The sequence below is a fragment of the Lethenteron reissneri genome, chromosome 46 (genome assembly GCF_015708825.2).
Source record: "Lethenteron reissneri isolate LAM-NWPU_2019-01 chromosome 46, ASM1570882v1, whole genome shotgun sequence".
In the NCBI taxonomy this organism is placed as follows: Eukaryota; Metazoa; Chordata; class Hyperoartia; order Petromyzontiformes; family Petromyzontidae; genus Lethenteron; species Lethenteron reissneri.
The window spans coordinates 12,097,901-12,118,901 of record NC_083824.1 but is presented as its reverse complement, the minus strand read 5'-3'; the positions used below and the strand labels follow the sequence as shown (position 1 = coordinate 12,118,901).

The following is a 21,001-nucleotide window of genomic DNA, read 5'->3' as shown; positions in this document are numbered from 1 at the left end:
TGGTGCACGTCACACACCTGGTGCACGTCACACACCTGGTGCACGTGACACACCTGGTGCACGTGACACACCTGGTGCACGTGACACACCTGGTGCACGTGACACGCCTGGTGCAGGTGACACACCTGGTGCACGTGACACCTGGTGCACGTGACACACCTGGTGCACGTGACACACCTGGTGCACGTGACACGCCTGCACAGGTGACACACCTGTGTGCTGCTGCACCTGTGCAGGTGACACGTCTGCCGCAGGCGACACACCTGACTCCCGGCTCCACTGTTGATTCTCTCCCTGTGTCGATGGTGTCATGAGTACCACGCTGAGACGATGAATAGATTCGAGCTTTATTCACAACAGACGCGCATTAAATTAACACCACAGACATCCTTCATTCACTCTGGACAACATCAGCATCATGATATATCCACTGCTGGACAAAGGCGTTCGCAAAACGTTCCCATCTCTCACGGTCCCACATGCAGCCTGATCTCGTCGTTCCGTGCTGCTCAATGGATGCCCACGCCGGCGCACTCCCTCGTTTGGCTGCCGCTCACGAGCTAGCCTCGTCCACTGGCTTGTCGCCCCTGGTCGCCGTGAAGTGTCCTGCCCCAGCACAGTACAAAACTCTTCTTTATTAAACCTATTAAAACATTCATTTTGTTTTACCAGGTAAGGCTCACTAAGCTACGTAGTTCTTTTTAAGAAGTGACCTGGCCACAAATGATAGCTCAACGAAGTGGCTTATCATGTGGAATTTTATAGCAGCCAACTACTCAAAACGCGTGATGTTGATTCTAAATGTGGTGGGAAAAACCGGAGGACCAGGAGAAAAATACACACGACCACGGGAAGAGAAAACATGCGAACTCCAAATATACAGCAGGCATCAGGGGTTGGGATCGAACCCACGACCTTCTGCATACCAGGCAAGTGAGTTAACATCTCACCACTGTGGCAGTCGACCCTCCCAGCGCACAGCGTCGAGACGAGAACTTGCACTGATCCGAGCGCTGACTCGGGCCACTCTCATCCCGCCGAGTCGAGTCCAGAGCTCAACTCTCGGACTCGGGGGCCCACGGTAACGATGATGACCTATTTACTACATTTGACATTTAATCTCGGAGGAAACGAAATATACGTGACCAAATGTTTTCCCTGCGGCAATCATCAGAGATTCGATCACTTTCTGGAGCTCTCTTTCCAATTCCTGTATTTGTTTGAAAGTTCATAACGTAGTCAAACATCGGGTAACATGGCGAGGACAAATCGCGTCTGGGGAGAGGAACCTTCTCGGTCACGACGGACACGCAGAGTCTGGCATGCACCGCTGGACGCGTGCCAAGTATGGCCACAGGGCCACGATCAACTCAATTTACAATTTCACAATCGGCTTGAAGCGCCTTGGGTTAAGGTGCGAAACAAATATATAAAAGATGAGGTTAAAGTGCACAGTCAATCGGCGGGGAATAAATAAAGTGCACACACTCACTCGCACACTCACTCGCACACACACTCGCACACTCACTCGCACACACACTCGCACACTCACTCGCACACTGGCATCGCCATAGCCGTGAGTGTACCACGTGCGACATTGTGCTTAGATTTGCAACGGTTACATTAAAAAGTAGAAGTGACTTCGTGCTCAAGTTGGCGTTGAGGCGTTGGGTGCTCATCTTTCCAGTTCACAGCCACGCAGAGCCAGTGGTGGGAATTCTACATTCCTATGGCGGTGACGAGTCTATCCATAAGACAACCACTGTTGATCTTCCCCACAAAGTGGTTCTCGTTTTATCGACTACCGGAGGGTGCTGACGATGAGATTTGACCTCACGACCTTCCGCTTGCCGTGAGCCACACTCCACAGCCGGGTCGTCTGGCCGGGCAAATAAATAAATAAAGTGGCCACAACACAAACCAATCATCGCGCGCGTAGGATAAAACGACTCTGGCGATCTCGCGACTGTGCACAAATGCATGGTAGCGCACAACGACGTTTCTAACGAGTCGTCTCTGATTTGGGAACCCACATTGTCAGAGGGTGCTGTTACAATGGGACGCGTGGCCATGCATTCCATGAGAGGTGCGCGTTTGGCTGCGCATGGAAGACCCCTGAGAAAACCCAGCACCGCGCCACTGTCGACGAAGGGGTGATGCTCACAGCTCCACGCAGATCGATTCCCTAATTCCACTTCCTGTGCTTCCGTCTCTTGGCCACCACCTGGCAGTCCAGCAGGGTTTGAGCGTTTCACAGATCTCGAAGTGAGCCACCAACCACCACCTCCAAAGTGCTGGAGCGCCACACGTGCACACAACAGTTGTCTAAACCTGCGTGCAAACTTCAGAGGCCACGGGCTCCTGATCTTCACATCCCCAAACCCGTCGTCTGTATGTCCATCGTCCGCTGCCAGCACACGAATGCCGCATGTGCTGGGCCAGGTAGAGACAGCCGCCACCGGGGGAGGGGGGCGTTCCCTTGGCTATACCCACAGCAGGGTCTCGAGTGGCTGAGCAGGGATTGAATCCGTGTGACTTCACGCTTTCCTCTCCCGCCGCTCCCCCGGAGGGCTGTGGAGACGAGGGGGGGGGGGTTGGGGCGAGAGCATGACGGGTTCCTCGACTTCGAGCGCGTTCACGCAGTCCTTGAGACGTGGGCGAGGGCTCCCCGCCCACCCACCAACTGCGCCCTCAGATCCCCCGCAGGACCCTCCAGGTGGTGAGGAGGACCCCGATGCCGAACCCGATCCCCACCACCCTCAGCAGGCCGCTCCACAGGGCGTCCTCCGGGCTGGCTCCTCGGAGTTGGCTGGCGCAACCTTCCTGCAGACAGACACCAGGTGGATCGTCGTCATCGTCGTCATCGTCGTCATCGCCGCACCAAATCGAGACGTTTAACGAGTTGTCAGGTTCACTTTGTGGAAACAGGCTTCAGGCCTCAAGAGGTCAGGAAGGGTCTCATTTGCAAGGGCGACCAGCGGCGTGAGTCGGCCAGGTAGGAGGCGACGGTTGTGCTGTACAACCGGAAGTAGCATGGTTGGCTACGTACGGTGCGAGAGAAGTTCAACATACATGCAACGGAGCCATTTCGCGAATGACCACACAATGGGCTGTACTCTTGCAAATGACGTCAGGGGATCTTTTACGTCTACTATGAAGCAGACGGCAAGTGGCATTGCTATATGCTTCATAATAGCAATCGTCATTGGCCACAAAGTGGTTGGTGGTGATGTCACCACAGCGCTGGCAGGCCACGGGACAGACGACCCACTTGCCATGGGTTGACTGACTGAGATGACTGACAGATGCACCACCTGTGCTCCCCGCTGTGCCACCAAGCTGCATCTGTGAAAACGAGCTTCATAACTCATCGGATTACTGCAGTATAAATATTCTGATTCTCTATTTAGCGTCGCTCCGCTCGTTGTTGTGAGCGTCGCTCCTCTGTCCTCCGCTGTTGTTGGAGGACGACTGCCTCCAACTGGCCAGTAGTGTCCTTCACAAGCCTCTTCCGCAGTAATAATCGGGGCGGCCACTGGAATCAAACCGCGAACCTCCGATGGCAACCACGAGACGAAGGACGCCGTCATCAAAGCGACCACTCGGAAGCGATCGGGGTCACGGCCACCAGGCCAGGCAATGCGCGCTCGCCACGCGACTCTTCACAGCAGTACAACCAAGAAGATGAGCAGTACAGCAGGTGAACGAAGTGAGTCAACGTCGTGTCGACGACGACGATGCTGATGTGTACACGCTTCGTTAATCCGCTGCCATTGTACATTTGACGAGGCCAAACGTATCGGGATCGCGGCCAACATAAACGAGACTATCCAATTGGTGGTCGCAGCGTACTGTACTCAGCAGAGGTCAAAGTGACAGCGGGTGTGCCCAAGTAAACATAATGAATAATGGAGTTAAGCGTTACCGTGCTCAGCAGGGGAGAAGGTTCCAAAGAGCGCGGTGCCGCGTCTGGCTGCCATCCTCCGCCTCCTGCTACTGCCGCTGCTGCCACCCTCGAAACTCCCCCCCCCCCCCCCCCCCCAGTGGCTCAGGCCGAGGAATTCCCCCCTCGACCGCGTTCAGCGAAACGAGAAACGCTGCCCTCTCGCGAGTTTCATTCTCTCTCACCCCCCGCTCCCTCCCCCGACATCACCAGCGACGACGCCTCGAACAACGCCGGGTCCCAGCCTCTGAACCCAGACGGACACTCAATTCCCAACCTTGAGCCCCCCCAAACCCCGAACCTCATGACCGGACCCGTCTATGGCCCGAACCTCGTGACTGGACCCCGGGACCCGTCCCTGCACGAAACCCGGTGGCTTCCACCACGACTGCGACCACACCGGCGTGGCCTTCTTCCTTCATCTACCCCGCACTCACCGGCGGAGGGGAAGTATGGTCAACACCTCCCACCCCACGACTCGCACGGTGTCGGGAGGCTCTCGTCCAGAAATGTATCGACAAACACAGAATGAGGCATTGGTGCCCATCCGTGTACCGCCACCGGTGGTGGAAATTCCACGTTCCCATGCCATCTTATTTGATATGTTTTGGGCGCCTTTCGCTGAAGGCGCTTCACATAGTTTGAACGGCGGTGCAATACAAGCACGGAATGATTCCCATGGCGATCCGAGGCTACTTTGGAGTCATCGACCAAAGCAGCTGATTGACAAACGGGGCCGTGAATGCCGAGATGGTGCGCGCGCAATCTCAACCACGGCCCCAAACCCCCAACTAAAGTCGAACAAAACCCGGAGCCGCGATCCCATTCCTCACCCAGTCGCCGTGAGGCCCGGGCCGCGTGGCCCGGCATTCCGGCTCGCGTCCCCCTCTGGCCACCTCCAACCCAATCGGTCCGCCACCCATATCCCTCCTCGCCGCCACTCACCCATCCTCCGTGCTTGCTCATCCACGCGCCGCGAGTCTCCAGCAGGTACCGGGACACGCCCTCGGCGAGCGCCTCGGCGTCCACCGCGACGCCGGCGCGGGTTGCGCGCCGCGCCACGAAGCCCGCGAACACCACGACGCTCACGATGCGGCCCCAGTTGGTGACGCGGTCCTCGAACATCCTGTCGGCCACGGCGCGCAGCGTGCGCTCCGCGTCGCGCGTGGACCCCACGGGGCCCTCGGCCGCCTCCATGGCCACCGCCATCTGCGCGAGCGTCGCCCCGAAGCGCGACGTCATCTCGAGCGCGGCCGCCTCCAGCGCCTCGGCCGCGGCGCTCGGCGCCCGGTGGCCCCCGCCGGGCTCCATCGTCCACAGCAGCAGGTGCCTCACCAGGGCGGGGGTCTGCAGCGCCAGCGGGGGCGAGGGGAGAGGGGAGGGGGGCCCCGCGACCACCTGCAGGGGTGTCGAGTCGGCCTCCAGGGTCCGCGACCCTTTGTCCATCGCCCCGATCGCGTCGTCCTGCGTCGGCTCAGTCAGCCAGTCGCCCACAGGTTCCATGCTCGAGTCGTCCGCCAGTCCCGCGCAAGAGTCGACCTTGAGCTCCGGGCGGCACGTCCAACACATTGCGGGCTGTGTGCCGCGAGAGCGCCTGCGGTGCGGCTGTGTGCGTGTGTCCCTGTGCGTCTGAGCGCGCGCGTGTGTGGCTGTCTCCCCGTGTTCTCTGTCGGTATCTCTGTACGGCTGTTACTCCGCGCCCCTGCGTGCGTGGCGGTGTGTGAAGGTTAGCGCTGCCTCTGTGTGTGTGTGTGCAGGGCTGCGAGTGGTTGCGTGTATATCGGCTCCACAAAGCCCCCCAACCTCTCAGTCGCCACGCCCCTGCCGAGACTGCTGCTGCTGCTTGGGGCAGAGCGAGCAAAAGGTCCGGACGGAGTGTGTGCCAGTGTGCCCCGCCCGCTTCTCCGCAAGGAAACCTGGCGCTGGGCACATCGCCAAAACGCGAATGGCGCAGCGGCACAGGGAGAAAGTACAGACATGAAATGCGCAGAGATAAGACACAGGCGGGTGCTGTTGGTGTGATGCAGCTTCTGAGCCCTGGGATTTCCCAGTTTTACTCCCGGGTTCCTCCCAACAGGAAACCAGGCCACTGCGTTTTCACGAACGTCCGATCTGACCAAACGTGACGAGTCTTGAGACTCACTGAGGTGTATATATTTTTAGAACCTTTGAAAAATTACATCAGTACTGCTTGTACGTTTAAAGAGCGACTCTGTTTATTTTCTGCACGGGGGCGCGGGGGGGGCTAGAGAGATGACATTTTTAGCACGAGGAGAATATTTGAGAGTTCTACGACGCAAGTGAGCGCACGTCAAAACCTTAATTTACCTCGCCCGCAAATAGTGTATAGGAACAGTATATAAAACCGTGGTGGCGCGTGTGCTTTACGCCTGTGCTTAGGATATAACGAAGTTGACCGGTGGAGGTTCTGAAGTCTAAAGAAAATCGGCATTTCAAATTTCTACATTTCCGAGTTTCCCACCGCACCTCGCATGGGAAAGCGATCGATGTCGTTGAAGGGCAGCCCTTGGGGATGTTTTGTATCTGGAGGTTTTGAAAAACGAGGTTTCCAGGTATCGCATGAAATAATATAATAATAAAAAACACATTTCCGACTTTGCTCTCTCCATCAATAATTGTTTTCGGAGCGGGGGATTTTTTTTACTTTATTTTTTTTACCCAAGTCTGAGCAAATGTGTAACTAAATATTTTATAAGCTGGAAGATTTTTTTCAAAACGCTACGTTTACGATGTTCTCACCCTTTCCATGCTTTGGAGAGGGAGGGGCACATTGTTACATTGAGTAAAACCCACACAGTGTACCTGGTACTACTGGCCGAACATTCCCCAATTCCGACAAATGATCTGCCAAATACTCAATTGGGATAACACAGCAGCTGCAGCAGCAACATCGCCCCCCATCCCCGATTAGGGAAACTTGGCAGGACCCTCCTGAAAGCGAGAGGTAGTCTTGAGACTCGGCTTGCTGAGGTAAAACGGGCCAATATTTTGTTTCCAATCCAGCTACACTAATAGTCGTTTTTATTTTCTGGATATTTGAACGGAAACGAAATACCCCGCAAGAAAACAATCTACCTATTTCGGTGTCTCGTCAGCAGAGCACGGCTCGCTGGGACCGATGCTTATAAAATGCTCGGGGCATCGAACGCTCTCTGTTAGACGTGGGTCCTAGTTCCACGTAAAAACCGTGCGTAATACACAACTCGACACAAGCATTAGCGTCGCCGTGGATACTATAAGGCGATGTTGAAACCCATCCAAAAGTGTGCTTGTTGAACGAACGCTGATTAAAGATTCCACGCTCCCAGAAGGCCGTGTAGCTGATGGGATGTGTCAATTGGATACTTTTATTTCCCTATATCGCGGGATAGAGATAGAATAGTCGGCGTGTTTGTTCTGCTGCCTGTGGGTTGGGCAAGCAGTCGTAGCTTCCGGATACTTCTGGGCTATTGCCGTCGCCGTGCGAAGCCATGAACTGCGTTCCTTGCCATGTATGGCGATGTGCGCGTTGCAGTTCCGTCACGTCAGCCAACTTCACGTGGGGTCCCCTTACCTGGGGGTCGTACAAATAAACTGTTACAACTCGACGACCCTCACTCCACAGCAAGTGTGACTTACTAGCCTGGAATGCGCATCGTCACCCCCACCACCACCAGCAGCATCGCTTTTGTCATCGTAGGGCGCGCGTGCCTCGGAGCAGGTTTACCCCCATCTGTGACTCCAGTCCTCTTCCCGTGGCTTTCAACTACAACTGAACACGCCCCGAGCAATCACACCCACTCATCCACTCGCTCATTGAATCAACCACCCGTGTCGAGGATTCCGTGTACGAGGCGCCGACTGTTTAGTCCCATCCACCGGACTGTATTGAACCACCGCACATACTGCCACAAATCCTCATTCGTGTCGTTGTGAAGAACACAAGTCACAGGTCACAAACACACTCACCCACCCACAAAACCACTCATTCACCCACCCAATCACCGCACTGCAGGTGACCTCCCCTGTCTCGGCATTTCCCCTCGCACTGCTGCTGCACTGTTCATTTCCCTCCTCCCATCACCAGCATCATGGTGGTGGTGCTGGCCGGGCCAGCACCACGCCTGGCCGCCTTCGTGTCCTTAGTGGCGATGTTTACACATAGCAACAGGTACTCATTTGAGGCTGAGTTCACCTATACATGCGAACATATACTCACCTACTTGCATACAATATAGGCTCAAGGACCGGTGCAGATAAAACTCGTCTTCATGTGGGCCGTGGGTGGGAATCTAAATTGGGAGGCTGGATTCGTAATGCTGTGTGCTAACCATTGCGCCACCGCTCTGGATTAGATCACAGCCGCACACATTCCTTCACTGCTACGCGCACACACACGCCTAGTAACATTCACACACAATGCGCACACACACCCCCTTGTGACACATACACGCCATTCCGAACATTTTGTACTAGCCGCATGCCACACGCATTGGTCTTTCCGGTTTACACAGCTGCTGAGTACACGACCACAACTTGAGCAGCCAGCAACAAACAGCACCGTCAAAGCTGTAATAGATAATGATGTATACGGGAATATGCAGTAAGAGGGGTGAGGTGACGTGCAGTGTGGCGAGTGAGTGCTGGTTGAGTGGGCGACTGACTGGCGGCCAATGTTGTGACCTGCAGTGTGGTGGTGAAGCAGTGTGGGTGAAACTCAAGTGTATGGTGGGGCGAGTCGTCAACGCTAGAGGATGAATCAACGAGGCGAGTTCACGGGGACAGTGACCGTGGTAGCTTGGACAGAAGGGCGATCAGCAGGCGACCGACTGCCGGTGAGCGAGTGACTGGGGAGCGGCAGTGGAGCCGACGAGTCCAGTGACACAAGTTTGATTCCCACTCACGGCCAACACCAGCGACGATTATCTGAACCGATCCTGGGCGTCCCCTAGGTTGACTTAGCCTCAAATGAGTACGTGGTGCGGTGTGTAACCATCGCCAATCGGGAGACAAAGGCGGCCGGGCGTGGTGCTGGCCACCCACCCCCTCGTGTGCGATGTAGCGCCTTCATAGGTGCTCGCACTTGCCGCAAGTCTGTTAAGGCTATACGGGGAATCTTTGCTATTTGGAGGGAATACGTCAGTGCTGGACCGTGAATCACCCCGACTGCTTCAGGCCTCTGAATTATGTCCAATGCAGTGGGGTATAAGCGACAGCAGCAGCAGAATACCATCCTCAACCGAATGTGCACCGGGTAGAGCAGCTTTGGCACGGAAAAGCAAACCACGGTGCCTCCTCACCCAGGTGAAAGATGCAGCCAATCCTCGACAGCTCAAGGAAAAATGTTCGTGCAAAGCAGTCGTGGTATTCCTATGGATAAGAATACCATCGTCAAATATGGGACTGTGGTATTACCAGTACTGTTTGATGTGTTATTGTCATGACTTGATAGTGGCCATCATCCACCAGCGGATTGACCAAGACAACTGCTGAATGTGCCTTTTCTCCAGCAGCTGCCACTGTGGCTCTCATCCAGCAGGGGAGACAGCATGCTCGCCATGATGTCAATGTCGAAATGGCGTTGCGTGTCGAGTGTTCGCGAACAGCCTTGCCCCAACAGCCTTGCCCCAACAGCTCGCCATGATGTCAATGTCGAAATGGCGTTGCGTCTCGAGTGTTCGCGAACAGCCTGTTGCAGGCGATGCGGAGGGACCTGTCGTGTGGTGTCATCACGCCACCTACAGGGCGGCCGTGGAGGGCGCAGCCACAAAATGGGACCTGTTTGCCAGTATCAAAGTATGAAGAAATAAGAATCGGTTTCACCGTTTCTGGCAATAAAACAGGTGTTAAGATGTTCAACCACCAAATAGAAACTTTATGCAAGGAATTAAGTCTGAATTAACTCGTGAACATGCAATCGTGCTCGGATATAGGCATCGCCATCGAAACAGATTGGCCTATTCCAGCTACATCCTTCCCGAGGGCCTCGTCTCACCAGCGTCAGCCCAGAGAAGGCACCCACACTCTGGCTGCACTCCAGAGCGCCAGTGCCGCTCACGCGGGTCTGTGTGGGGCTACTTGGGTTGTACAACGATAGCGGTAGGGGAGCGATTAACCCCCAACACGCTACGAACCTGGCCAACACCAGCGACAATGATTTGAACCGGCCCGGGTCCTCCTCTAGGTCAACTCAGCCTCAAAATGAGTACCTGCTACATTGTGTAAACCGCTTACTAGGGAGACAAAGGCGGCCGGGCGTGATGCTCTGTGGTGCAATTGCCCTCGTCCTTAGCTCGACTGTAAAAGCGCAGCCCTGCAAGTGCACGTTTACACCACTGCTGGCAGAAAGGCCGCCACGAGAGGGGAGCTCTTGAGAGTGTATTGGTCTACTCTTCCAGGCGTCTCGTAATAGGTGGGCGTATCCACAATCTATCGCACCGAACGCGAGCTTGCGGTCGGCTGCGGTGTGACCCCGTTTACGCAGCTGGGTGAAGAGACGTGGAGGGGGGTCACGGGGGTAGCTACCTCGGTTTCTAATGCCGCTCCGGAAGATGAAATTGAATCAACGACCTCTGGATTGCGAGTCCAGTGTGCTACCCACCACACGACAGCCAACCAAAACAAGGTAAAGCTGTCGTGGTCGTTACGAGAGATGTGTGTGGCAAGCCAGGAAGATTGTCCCATGCAGTTACCGACAACGCATAATGCCCGATGTTAACAGCCCGAGTGTAATCGTGACATGCTTTGATGTTGTTTGCCGGCCGAATCGCCCCCCTTGAAAAAGAGATTATTAGCTCAATGGCCTTTACTCGGGACATAAACTTCCCGAGTGTGTTCAACGTCCATGTACACCCTGCCGGTCACCTCGGCACCTGTGTCCGTCTCGTTACCTCCTGCCAGCAGCGAGCTTTCCATACTGCACGCAGACGGCCCTCAAAGTGCACCTAACCTGGCACAAACGCCGTGCCGACGTCACCGCTACCTGAGTGTCGAATGGGCGGCTGCTTGTTGTAGCCGTGTGAACTCACCCCATGTGAATTGGATCGCTTGGACAAACGTGAGGCTGCTGCAGGGCTAGTGGCCAGTAGAGGGCAGTGCCGTATCAATTTCAGCAAGATCGACGCTCCCACGTGTCTACGTTGCCCGCCTTCACCAAACACGCACTGCCCAGCGTAGCGAAGTATGGTCAAACAAACCCCACGACCCGCACGGAGTGGGAAGGCTTGCACACGGCAGTGGAATGACCGGTGATGCATATGGGTTTGCTGTGCAACTTCTGCGGCCACTAATGGCCGCTAGATTCACCCCAAGGTGAACAACCGAATAGCCAAAGGGTTGGGCGAGTGGTAAGCCCTGAAGGAATAGGCAGAGCAGGGTGGCATTACCACTTTACTGGGGACCACTTACTCAGAATGACTATTTCCATGTTCCCTTTCTTGGAAAACCCCCAGGATAAGCCCAGCGCCTTCGTGTAAACAGAGCCGCCTTTATTTCTAAAAACTTATTTACACCGTTTCCTAAAAACTGTATACAAATATATTTATATCCGACACTTGCCAAACATCCGGTGCATCCGATTCTCAGGTTTGGCTGTGGCGAGAGGCAATATAATGGCCGTCTCTCGCACAGCCACAACCTACCAACGACCCGGGCAGCCATACACAAGCCTCACGCACCTGCACGTACGCACACAGGCATGGAATGGCATAGCCACTCTAAGTAGATTCATAGTGACTACTCAACTCATAATCACCCCCGCCCTTCAAGCCGGGGGCATTTCAGAGTACTTCACTACGTTAAGCGATTGGGGCAGCAGCCATTCACCACGAGATGGTTGTAACATCACCACGGCGCCTGTGCCAGGCTTGGTGGACGTTGAGACCATGTGGAGTGTGCAAGGCTCTCGCTACTGCCAAGTGAGAGGATAGGCCGAGGCGTTTGTAGGTTGACCGAGACGACTGGCAGATGCACCACCTGTGCTCCCCACTGCCAAGTTACGTTGTCCGCCAAACACGCCGCTCGTTGTTACGAGCGTCGCTCCTCTGCCCGTTGTTATCGGAGGGCGATTGCCTCGAACTGCTGTGGCGTTTCGATTTAAAGCTGTCGTGACTGCAGGGATTCATCTTCTTGGTTCTTTCGGTAAAGTCACGTAGAAGGGAAATAATAAAAATTAAACATAATAAAATTAAATTCTCACGTTTCGGCCACAACACAAGCAGCCGTCCTCGGGTGAAGACAGAGCTGTCTGAAAGACAGCGCTCCAATGAACACGGCTAAGCTTGGAAGCGTATTTTATGCTGGGTGGGAGAAGAGCGCCTAGACAAAGGAGTTTACATATCAACAGAATACTTTTGCATTGAATAAGCCGTGTTAATGTGAGAGAATTAGCAGGATGTTAAAGTCAGAAATAAGCATGTAACTGGGAGATTATCATGATGTTAATGTGAGGAATTAGCATGTAACTGGTCACGGAAGTGGCTGTGTTAAAGTAAGAGTTTACATATCAACAGAGGCATTTAGTATATTGCCGCTAAAGAATCTACCAGTTACATGCTAATTTCTGACTTTAACATCCTGCTAATTCTCTCACATTAACACGGCTTATTCAATGCAAAATTATTCTGTTGATATGTAAACTCCTTTGTCAAGGCACTCTTCTCCTCCCACACAGTTTAAAATACGCTGCCAAGCTTAGCAGTGTTCATTGGAGCGCTGTCTTTCAGACAGCTCTGTCTTCACCTGAGGACGGGCTGCTTGTGTTGTGGTCGAAACGTCGTGAGAATTGTATTGTTTTATTTGTATTATTTCCCTTCTACGTGACTTTACCAAAAGAACCAAGAAGATGCTGTGGCGTTCTTCACAAGCCTCCTCCACATAAAGAGTGGTAAAAACTGGCGAAGAAAACCTGGAGCTTGGAATTGAGCAATTTACCAGGCCCAAAGTGTTACGCAGCTGATAAAAGATGCAACAACTAATTTGAAAAGGAACCTCCACTGCCAAACCAGGGCTCGTCGTAACAACACTGCTGAGGTATGGGAACTCCTCCACGCTCTTGCCAATTAACTGGTGGAGGGAGATTGGAGGGATAAGGGGATTCCCGTGCGAGGCAGTGGCCGTGGCTCTGCGCTTAACACTTGATAGCCATTTCACTTCCATGCCAGCGCAATGAGAAGCCTCTCAGCCACTGAACTGCATGCATCACAGGGCCTCTGCCGAAGAGGCGATGCAGATCCTCAGCTCTTATTCACAACACACGCATGCATGCATGCTGCCAGGCACCGACACCACACACTTAAAAAACACAACCTCCAAGGCAAACTTATGTACATTACCTTCCACTTGTTTTCGTCAACAAAACATTCAAACTTTGCACGAGTGATACGACCTCAACTTGAGATGAGAGTTTTATATCGAGAAAATATGACCCTCCCCTCACGCTGTGGACCAAGCCCTCTTCGGATTGTTAAAAACACTTCTGATTTATCCAACATCATTTTTTGGGGAGAGCTTTTGTTGTACGAACCAGAACCGCCAAAACAGAGCCGCAATGAACTCCGCAATGCAAACGACGCGACTTGGTGCCGAGCAATTGTTTTAGCGGCAGTCTTCAGAATTGACGGCCAGCACTCCAGCCTTCATTGCTTTGGCACACGTCTTCCTCATCACGGCTTCACCACTCCTCGCGAGTCTTAGTTCTGCAACGACGGCCCCCTACTGGCCGCAGCAGTAGTAGCTGCGGCATTTCTCGCAAGCGGCCCCCCCCCCCAGTTCCTGCAGAAAGTCAAGCAAGCTTCGGGGAGAGCCAAGTGAGCTTTGGGGCAGGCAAAGCTGCCGCACCGGCCGTCGGCCGTATCGCACCGGTGGCAAAGACGAATGCGCGAGCGCGCCGCCGGCTGAAGGACAGGCACGGGAGGCGCCGGAGCGCGGCATTGTCGGGCGACGCTAGCGAGCACGGCTCAGTCACCGGCTGAGGTCGCGTGCGCCGACTCCAGCGCTCAGATCGCACGCGGAGGGAGGGAAGTAGGGATCCATGCCGCTGAAGAAGGGGTGGCGCAGCGCCTGCGCGAGCGTGATGCGTCGGGACGGCTCGTACTCCAGCATGCGCTGCAGCAGGTCCAGCAGCTCCAAGTGCTCCTGGCTGGAGGCCAGCATACAGCGCTGTGCGCACACACACACACGGGGATACGGATTCTTCTACAGATAGTCCAGGTGCCAAAAATAGTTGTTTGGAAGAACATAAATTTAAAGACTTGTAGAGAAACACAAATTCACACAAGACACCCAGACTCACAGGGACACAGACTGAGAACGAGCCATAACCTCACAAAGATAGCCACAGACTAACGTAGAGGCCAAAGACACGCACAGCCTCAGCAAGAGAGCCATACATTGACAGACAGCCACTCACACAGCAACCCAGACTCGCATCGAGAAGCAGACTCGGCAAGAGCCATAAAAACTTGCACAGATCCACACACACAAAAACCCAGAAACTTGCACAGGGCTATCGGACTCACAGATCCACAGGTTCATGCAGACAAACTCACGTAGAGACTCCGACTCAGAGGCCCAACGACTCAAGATAGTCATACATAAGGATTTAAGGAGGTGCATGTTCAGTGGTGCTTGCTTAAAAGCCTCAACAACTCAAAGTGCCTCAACATCCAATCGTAGTTTAAACACGTAGTAGCAGGCTTTCGCGACCAATATAATCCATAAGGGGTTTTTTAGGTTAGATCTCATAAATATAAATGTGTTGTTAAACTCGCCATAGCCAATTAGTAACAAAACTTGCCAATTCATGACTAGTTTAGCACACTGGTGTGTTGGAGAGTGAACCCACAATATTTAAAATTGTAAATTTCAACTATTCCACTGCCCTGCTGAAGTTCAGCCCAGAGGACTCCCTGTGCAGGTGTCCCTTGTCTGGCGCAAGGTGAACCCAGCACCGGCTTGTGAATAGGAATGCGTCTGCCAATAGGGGGCAATGCTGCGATTGGATTTTCCAGTGAAGTAATTTGTGAGAAACCATTGTTGGAACATTACATCAGAACGCAAGAACGACTCGATTTAGAACGTCACAGGATTTTAAATATCCACGGCGATGCAGAGAGTGAATTATTAACTGTTGAACACCGCACGTCCTTTGCTGCAGTGGTGGTCGATAAAGAGCCCGTGACGTCAATCAAATAGAGTCGGCCATTGTGGGCCAGTATCACGGTCCAAATTTACCAAATGCCCAAAAAACTACACCGCGAATTACTCAATGGGGATCACACATGGGCATCAATCATCGCCCACTATTGGCCGAATAATTACCCCTTGCAGGTCATGTGCCGAGTCAACCTGTGCCACAGAGAGACAACTCCCACTGGAGGTGTCCCTTTCAAATGTTTGTAATAAGATGAGATGAAAGTCACTTAACGCAGGTGAAGCCAAGATGCCCCAGCATAGAGGGCGGGCTCTACCCAAAACATAACTTTCCTTGATGTTGTTGTTACCCTGGTTCGTCTCCTGTGTGTGGGTATATATGTAAAGAACATTCGCCAGCCAGCAGGTACCTTCAGGGGCTTGCAGTTTTGACGCACGAACCTGCCGGCCATGCCATCCTCGTCCCAGTCCAGCCGCCGGCGACGGAAATACTTCTGCTTCCTACACGGAACATTCAGAAGAACGGCAATCACAATCATTACTCTCAGTGGCAGTGTGAGTGGCAACTTCTGCCCACTACGAGAGGGTAGCTCTATGCTATCCACCTCCGAGAGCCATTATATAATACACAGGGGGTTGCGCTGCACTGCGAGTTGCCAAATTAATACTTTGGCTCAGGATTTGATGCCGCATTGGAAATTAAATATAAAATTAAACATTTTAAAATTGGTAGGATATATTTAAAGAGAGAAGGTGACAATCAATACAGGTAGTGGCATGCAGTACCAGCATCCAGAGCGGCACTGACACAAAGCGTGACGGAGATCGGCTTTTCAAATATTTTTTTATACAAAATGTGGATTTATGTAGCGTTTTACATAATGTGGCCGCATCTCAAGACTAAACAGAAACCATGGGGGCTTATTCATTTTGGGGGAAGAGGCAGTAAGACAGGAGAAAACGGGCTTGAGCCAGCATTCACCTCGTCGCTCTGATCATGTCAGAGGGAATCCGTCCCAGAATCCTCTCCATCATTGCCAAGTGCTCCATATTGTCGTGGGTCTGTTAAGGGGAAAGCAGTGAGCGAGTGAGCGCTGATGATCGTCTCGAGCCCAGACTCACACCCGTCTCATCCATTGTTCAACCACCGCACTACAGGTCACAACAACTCACTCATTCATCCACCTAATCACCCACCACACTGCAGATTACAACACACTCCCCTACCCACTCACTAACCCACCCACACACACTCGCTCACTCACCCAACTACTTGCTCACCAATCCATTCTCACTCAACCACCTATTTGTGCAGTTACTCACTCCCCCACCCACACATCATACCACAGGTCCCAACACTTTAACAATCTCGCTTAAATGAAGAAACGCATCACACGCTTTACCCGTTACAACTGAGAATTTTCTGTTTTGTTGCTGGCAGCTTGACATTGTGGGCCTTTGGGCCTGTGGCTCAGCAAGTGTGTTACTCAAACAGCACGCACGCTTTTACACACACGATTCCCGTGAGCTGAATAACGCTCCCCCGCAGACCCGTGCATGAACACTTGCCGATCGCAGCGCCTGTCCAACCTCACAGGTGTCTCACCTGGAACAGTGTGTACCCTGCGTAGTACTCGAAGAAGATGCACCCGAGGCTCCACACGTCGCAAGGGTGGGACCAGCCGAGTTCTGTTGGGGAAGGGGGGGGGGGGAGACAATATGGCAGCCAGACCCTTAGCCAATAGCAAAGCGTAATAACAGTCTCTGTTATTATAACAGTAGACTCTTATCCGCGTGCAGTTTATCTGATTTGCGGATTAAAAGCTAATGTCTTTTCTCTTAAATCCAAATGAACAATCTAAAAAAGTTTTAGGTTGCTATTCCTGGACATGTTTATTACAAGTCACGTGCTTAACCTGAACGTATGTGCTCCAGTTAATCTGAAATCCAAGTGATCGCCTCTACAGTAGTCTTTATAACAGCAGGCAGTTTGATTACTTTTTATTGGCATGGCTCTGCTATCCACTTAGTGGGAGGAGTCTTCTACATGGGGAGTTTCAGGAGCGAGCATCGTGCGCGAGCCTCGGATTTCCCTGGTGAACTCAGTTGTCCACTCCTGCACGGCACACTCACCGAGGATGACCTCGGGCGGGCGGTAGTGGCGCGTCGACACCGTTGTGCTGTGGTACTCGTGGTCGAAGGTCGCGCTGCCGAAATCCACGACCTGCAGGGTCGGGTCCTTCACTGTGCGTTCGTTCCTTCTCTGTTGAAACCACAGCACCACCATCGCACCACCAGTGTCACCAGTGTCACCAGTGTTACCTCGGTGCCACCGGCGCGTCACCAGCCCACGCGCTGACTTGCAGTGTGAGCTCGCATACCCGTGCAGCCATCAGAACCGGTTCTCACCATCAAGTTGCAAGCACCGAATTTTTTTCAATTAAAATGTTATCCTTGGTGAACGTGGAGATACTTTTCACTGTACCAATGCATAATGTGCAAGTCGTAGATTGCTTTTTTTTGTATATTTGCTGTGGGCGCATGAGTGTTTGTAAATGTATTGTACTCAACCAGACATCAATGACGACTCGAAATAACCTACGCTTTTTATTATCATCGTTGTATTAGTAAATAGGCAAGGAAGGGTGCTTCGATTCATGGATTGAAATCAGGATCACTGGGGGGCGGTGGGCAGGGAGATGGGCGGGCGACCTGACGCACCTTGTAGGAGTTGTACTTCACGTGAAAGTCGGAATTCACAAACAAGATGTTCTCGGGCTTCAGATCGGTGTGCGTCAGCTTGTTGTCGTGCAAAACTGTGATGCGGAGACAAAATAGGGGGACGGCACCATCACCACGGGGTCATTCGCGAGGCAGAGCAGCTCCACCACGCGCGCCGTCTCCGAGTCGCCGTTCACACCCTCCCCCCCCCCCCCCTCAGCAGACGGCACGTCCACCAGCCACTCGGCTACATCAGACCGACAGCCACGCCAATGACGTCCACGCCGCTCTTGTTGATGAATGATCCAGACCTCGCCGATTCACTCCATTCACTCGCTCACCGGTAGTCGGTCGCCTCAGCACGCTCTTATTGCTACGACCAGGTTCACCGTTCCTCCACCCATGCCAGCATTCACATTCACTCATCTAATTCCAAATAAGCTCGGGCATTCACTGTGGACCCATATTCCAATATAACGTCAGCCAGAAGGGTCCTGTAAAGTTTGCACAGTAGGGCGTGATGTTACTATGCATGATCCCAAATTGAGTAATTTGCTGGTAAATTTTCAGCATTGGGATGTTTTGGCCAATACCAGATACACTGTTTTATCTATGGGAGGAAACCAGAGAACAGTTTAAGTTTAATGTATTAGGTATAGCCCTGTGAGCCATGCGGCTCTTGACTCGGGTGTGACCGCAACAAACTAAAACATGAACAAAGAACATCTTAAACAATATACAAACTCCACACATAAAAGTGCCCGAGCCAGAAATCGAACATCTCAATAGAGGGCCTGGGAAATTGTTGACAGATTCTGGCTGCCTTCCCACTTGCCTGTGGTTTCCAGCACCTCCGAACCACTCTCTCCAAGTGTGAAAGAACCATGTGGGGCGTTAAAAATTTGTATGTTCAATCAACGGTGGTCGTAGTGGAGGTGGAACTCCGTGTACTCACATTTGACGGCGCGGCACAGCTGGTGGGCCATATGCCGCACTTGATGGAGAGGGAAAGGCAGGTAGAGGTTGTCCCGGAGGAAATCGAAGGTGCTGAGGCCGAGCAGCTGGAAGACGATGCAAATGTGGCCATGGTAGTCGAACCAGTCGTACATCTGCACACACAGCCTGCCATACGAGGATACAGTGGCGTCACGGCGCGCACGCACGATGGCATCTACTGGGCAGGCCCAGCGAAGCGGGGCGACTTCCCTCTACGCTTCCGTGCGCCTTGTGCCGCACAGGGGCTTGCTGCCACTGGGGTCCTCCCTTGGCTAGGTTGCAGCGGGGCAATGGAATAAGTTCAGATGAGATGTGTTAAGCTGGCACCACCAATGTACGTGCAGGTGCCTACACCGCTCATTGTCAAGACACATCCGGCAACTCGTGTCTTGTCACTCAACATCAGTGGCACCAATTCCTGATCTCGCAATAGCCGTATCGAATTGTAAATGTCACAGGAGAACATGTGTTAAATAAATACATACAATCTGAAAACCTCTTCCCAAAGAGTCTGGCCAGCGTGGAAGAGTAGGCCGATAAATACCCTCCCAGAGGAGGTCTCCAGAGCCCCCAATAGTGGAGGAGGCTCTCTGCCTGCAGTGGCATGAACAAGGAATTGCAGGGTTGCCCCTTTACCCTTCAAATACAACGCGGGGGGGGGGCACACTGCTACGCCTCAGCTATCGGGAGTGGACACTCGCACGCAGACAGACGCCAGTGACCGGGGTGCAAACGAGACGGACGCTCTTGTACTCACTGTTTGCCATCGCAATGTTTCTCGTTGATTTTTTCGAGCACGTTGATTTCTAACTTTGCGGCTTCTCTGTATTTGTCCACATTTTTTATAATTTTTACAGCCACCTCAGATTTGCCCCTGTGAACGAGAAAGTTGCCACTTATTATTAAAAAGGAAACGTGAACACAGACGTCACCTGCAAACTGCATTTGCAACAAGACAAGAATGATTTCTGCTCAAATGGGTGGAGGCAGCGGTTGCAATTCCACATTCTTATGGTGGGTGGGGGGCAAGCGTATCCATGAAGACCACTGTTGATCTTCCCCACAAAGTGGTACTCGTTTAACTTAGTACATAATTTGGACCCCTTCAGAAAAGGGGGGGAAGGGAGCAAGTCAATCCCCACTATGGTGTGAACTTGTGACCTTCCGTTTACTAGCCACTCGCTCTGCCGCTGAGCCACATGGCCACTAAGGCAATTCATGCAGCAGATAAAACGCACAAGATGGGAAGGTACCGGTGTGTCGCTGTGCTTACCCGAGGTGGTCGGCACATCGAACAACTTTACCAAAGGTCCCTTCCCCTAAGGTGGAAATAACTTCATCTAAACAGGAAGACAAACACAAAGTCAGTGACAACTGTACGCAAACAAAAAATACTTTTCAATTATGAATTACTGCAAAGGTAAATATTGCCTTTCAGATCTGCACAAGGTGTTTGCTGTGCGAGGTTTACGTTAAACTATATGCTTGTGCGTTTGTGATGAAATGCACCATAACATCAAAACATGTTATCTGAATAATTGGTGCTCGTAAGTAACAGATGATAAGAACGAGAGAGGAAACATGTGAAGAAACACACAAAAATACTATGACAGGTTCTGACAAAAAAAATTTGACACTAGAGAGCGCTAAATGGTTACGGAAGGAGCTGTACATCTCGCTTGCAGCCAGTCGCCGATCCGATAGATTAGGTGGCCGTCTGAGTCATCTTGAACAATCTTGGCCCGCCGCTGATGCCTCTCCTTGCTCCTCTGTGGTCGCCACCCAGTTTCCCGGACCAGCGGTCAAGCGGCACACCGTAAAGACCCGGCCAAATCGCCCGCGGCGGCAGAAGGGGGGCGGCAGCCAAAGTGGCGCGCGCGAGCAGGGTGCCCCGGGGATGTCCGCAAAAACGCGTTTCAACGGCAGCGACGGCAGGTGGTGGGTGGTCGGCAATGGCATTGTGTCGATGCCCGGCAATGCATTTGTGGCACATGGGATGTATAAACGATAGGGATATCGCAAGGGACATGTGAAGATACAGGCACGGCTACAACACGGTCATATGTTCAAACTTACACTTTTTTTTCAAACAGACTTGCGGCAAGTCGACCCGTCAGCGCATGCAGGACAGTACAATAAATTGGCTACCGCTTGCTACCAATAGGCAATCATCTACACTAGCGATAACAC

General features: G+C 52.8%; 3 protein-coding genes across 5 annotated transcripts in view; all 3 read right to left on the bottom strand.

Annotated features, from left to right (window-relative positions):
• Positions 1–333: 333 nt before the first annotated feature.
• LOC133354092 (anti-apoptotic protein NR13-like) lies at positions 334–7,425 on the bottom strand. Of its 2 annotated transcripts, none has more exons than XM_061570663.1 (2): positions 4,889–7,425; positions 334–606 (listed from the first exon to the last, which is right to left on the bottom strand). In XM_061570663.1, exons 1-2 carry the CDS (start codon positions 5,510–5,512, stop codon positions 373–375), a joined length of 858 nt encoding a protein of 285 aa, XP_061426647.1. In that variant the 5' UTR covers positions 5,513–7,425; the 3' UTR covers positions 334–372. The 2 variants fall into 2 exon arrangements, with proteins under 2 accessions (XP_061426647.1, XP_061426648.1); XM_061570664.1 differs by having other exon boundaries at positions 334–2,823; positions 4,889–7,412.
• Positions 7,426–11,413: 3,988 nt separating this feature from the next.
• Positions 11,414–20,995, bottom strand: LOC133354031 (dual specificity protein kinase CLK2-like). 2 transcript variants are annotated; one of them, XM_061570575.1, is made up of 10 exons: positions 20,484–20,995; positions 20,085–20,151; positions 19,569–19,685; positions 18,771–18,937; positions 17,816–17,910; positions 17,228–17,357; positions 16,701–16,783; positions 16,077–16,156; positions 15,505–15,595; positions 11,414–14,101 (listed from the first exon to the last, which is right to left on the bottom strand). In XM_061570575.1, the coding sequence occupies exons 4-10, from the start codon at positions 18,922–18,924 to the stop codon at positions 13,904–13,906; spliced, it is 831 nt and encodes a 276-aa protein (XP_061426559.1). In that variant the 5' UTR covers positions 18,925–18,937; positions 19,569–19,685; positions 20,085–20,151; positions 20,484–20,995; the 3' UTR covers positions 11,414–13,903. The 2 variants fall into 2 exon arrangements, with proteins under 2 accessions (XP_061426559.1, XP_061426558.1); XM_061570574.1 differs by having other exon boundaries at positions 20,085–20,995.
• Positions 19,481–21,001, bottom strand: part of LOC133354060 (ephrin-A3-like) — a 13,788-nt gene continuing 12,267 nt past the window's right edge. Inside the window, exon 6 of the mRNA XM_061570610.1 lies at positions 19,481–19,491. Coding sequence (XP_061426594.1) covers positions 19,481–19,491 — 11 coding nt within the window. The remainder of the gene's footprint in view (positions 19,492–21,001) is intronic.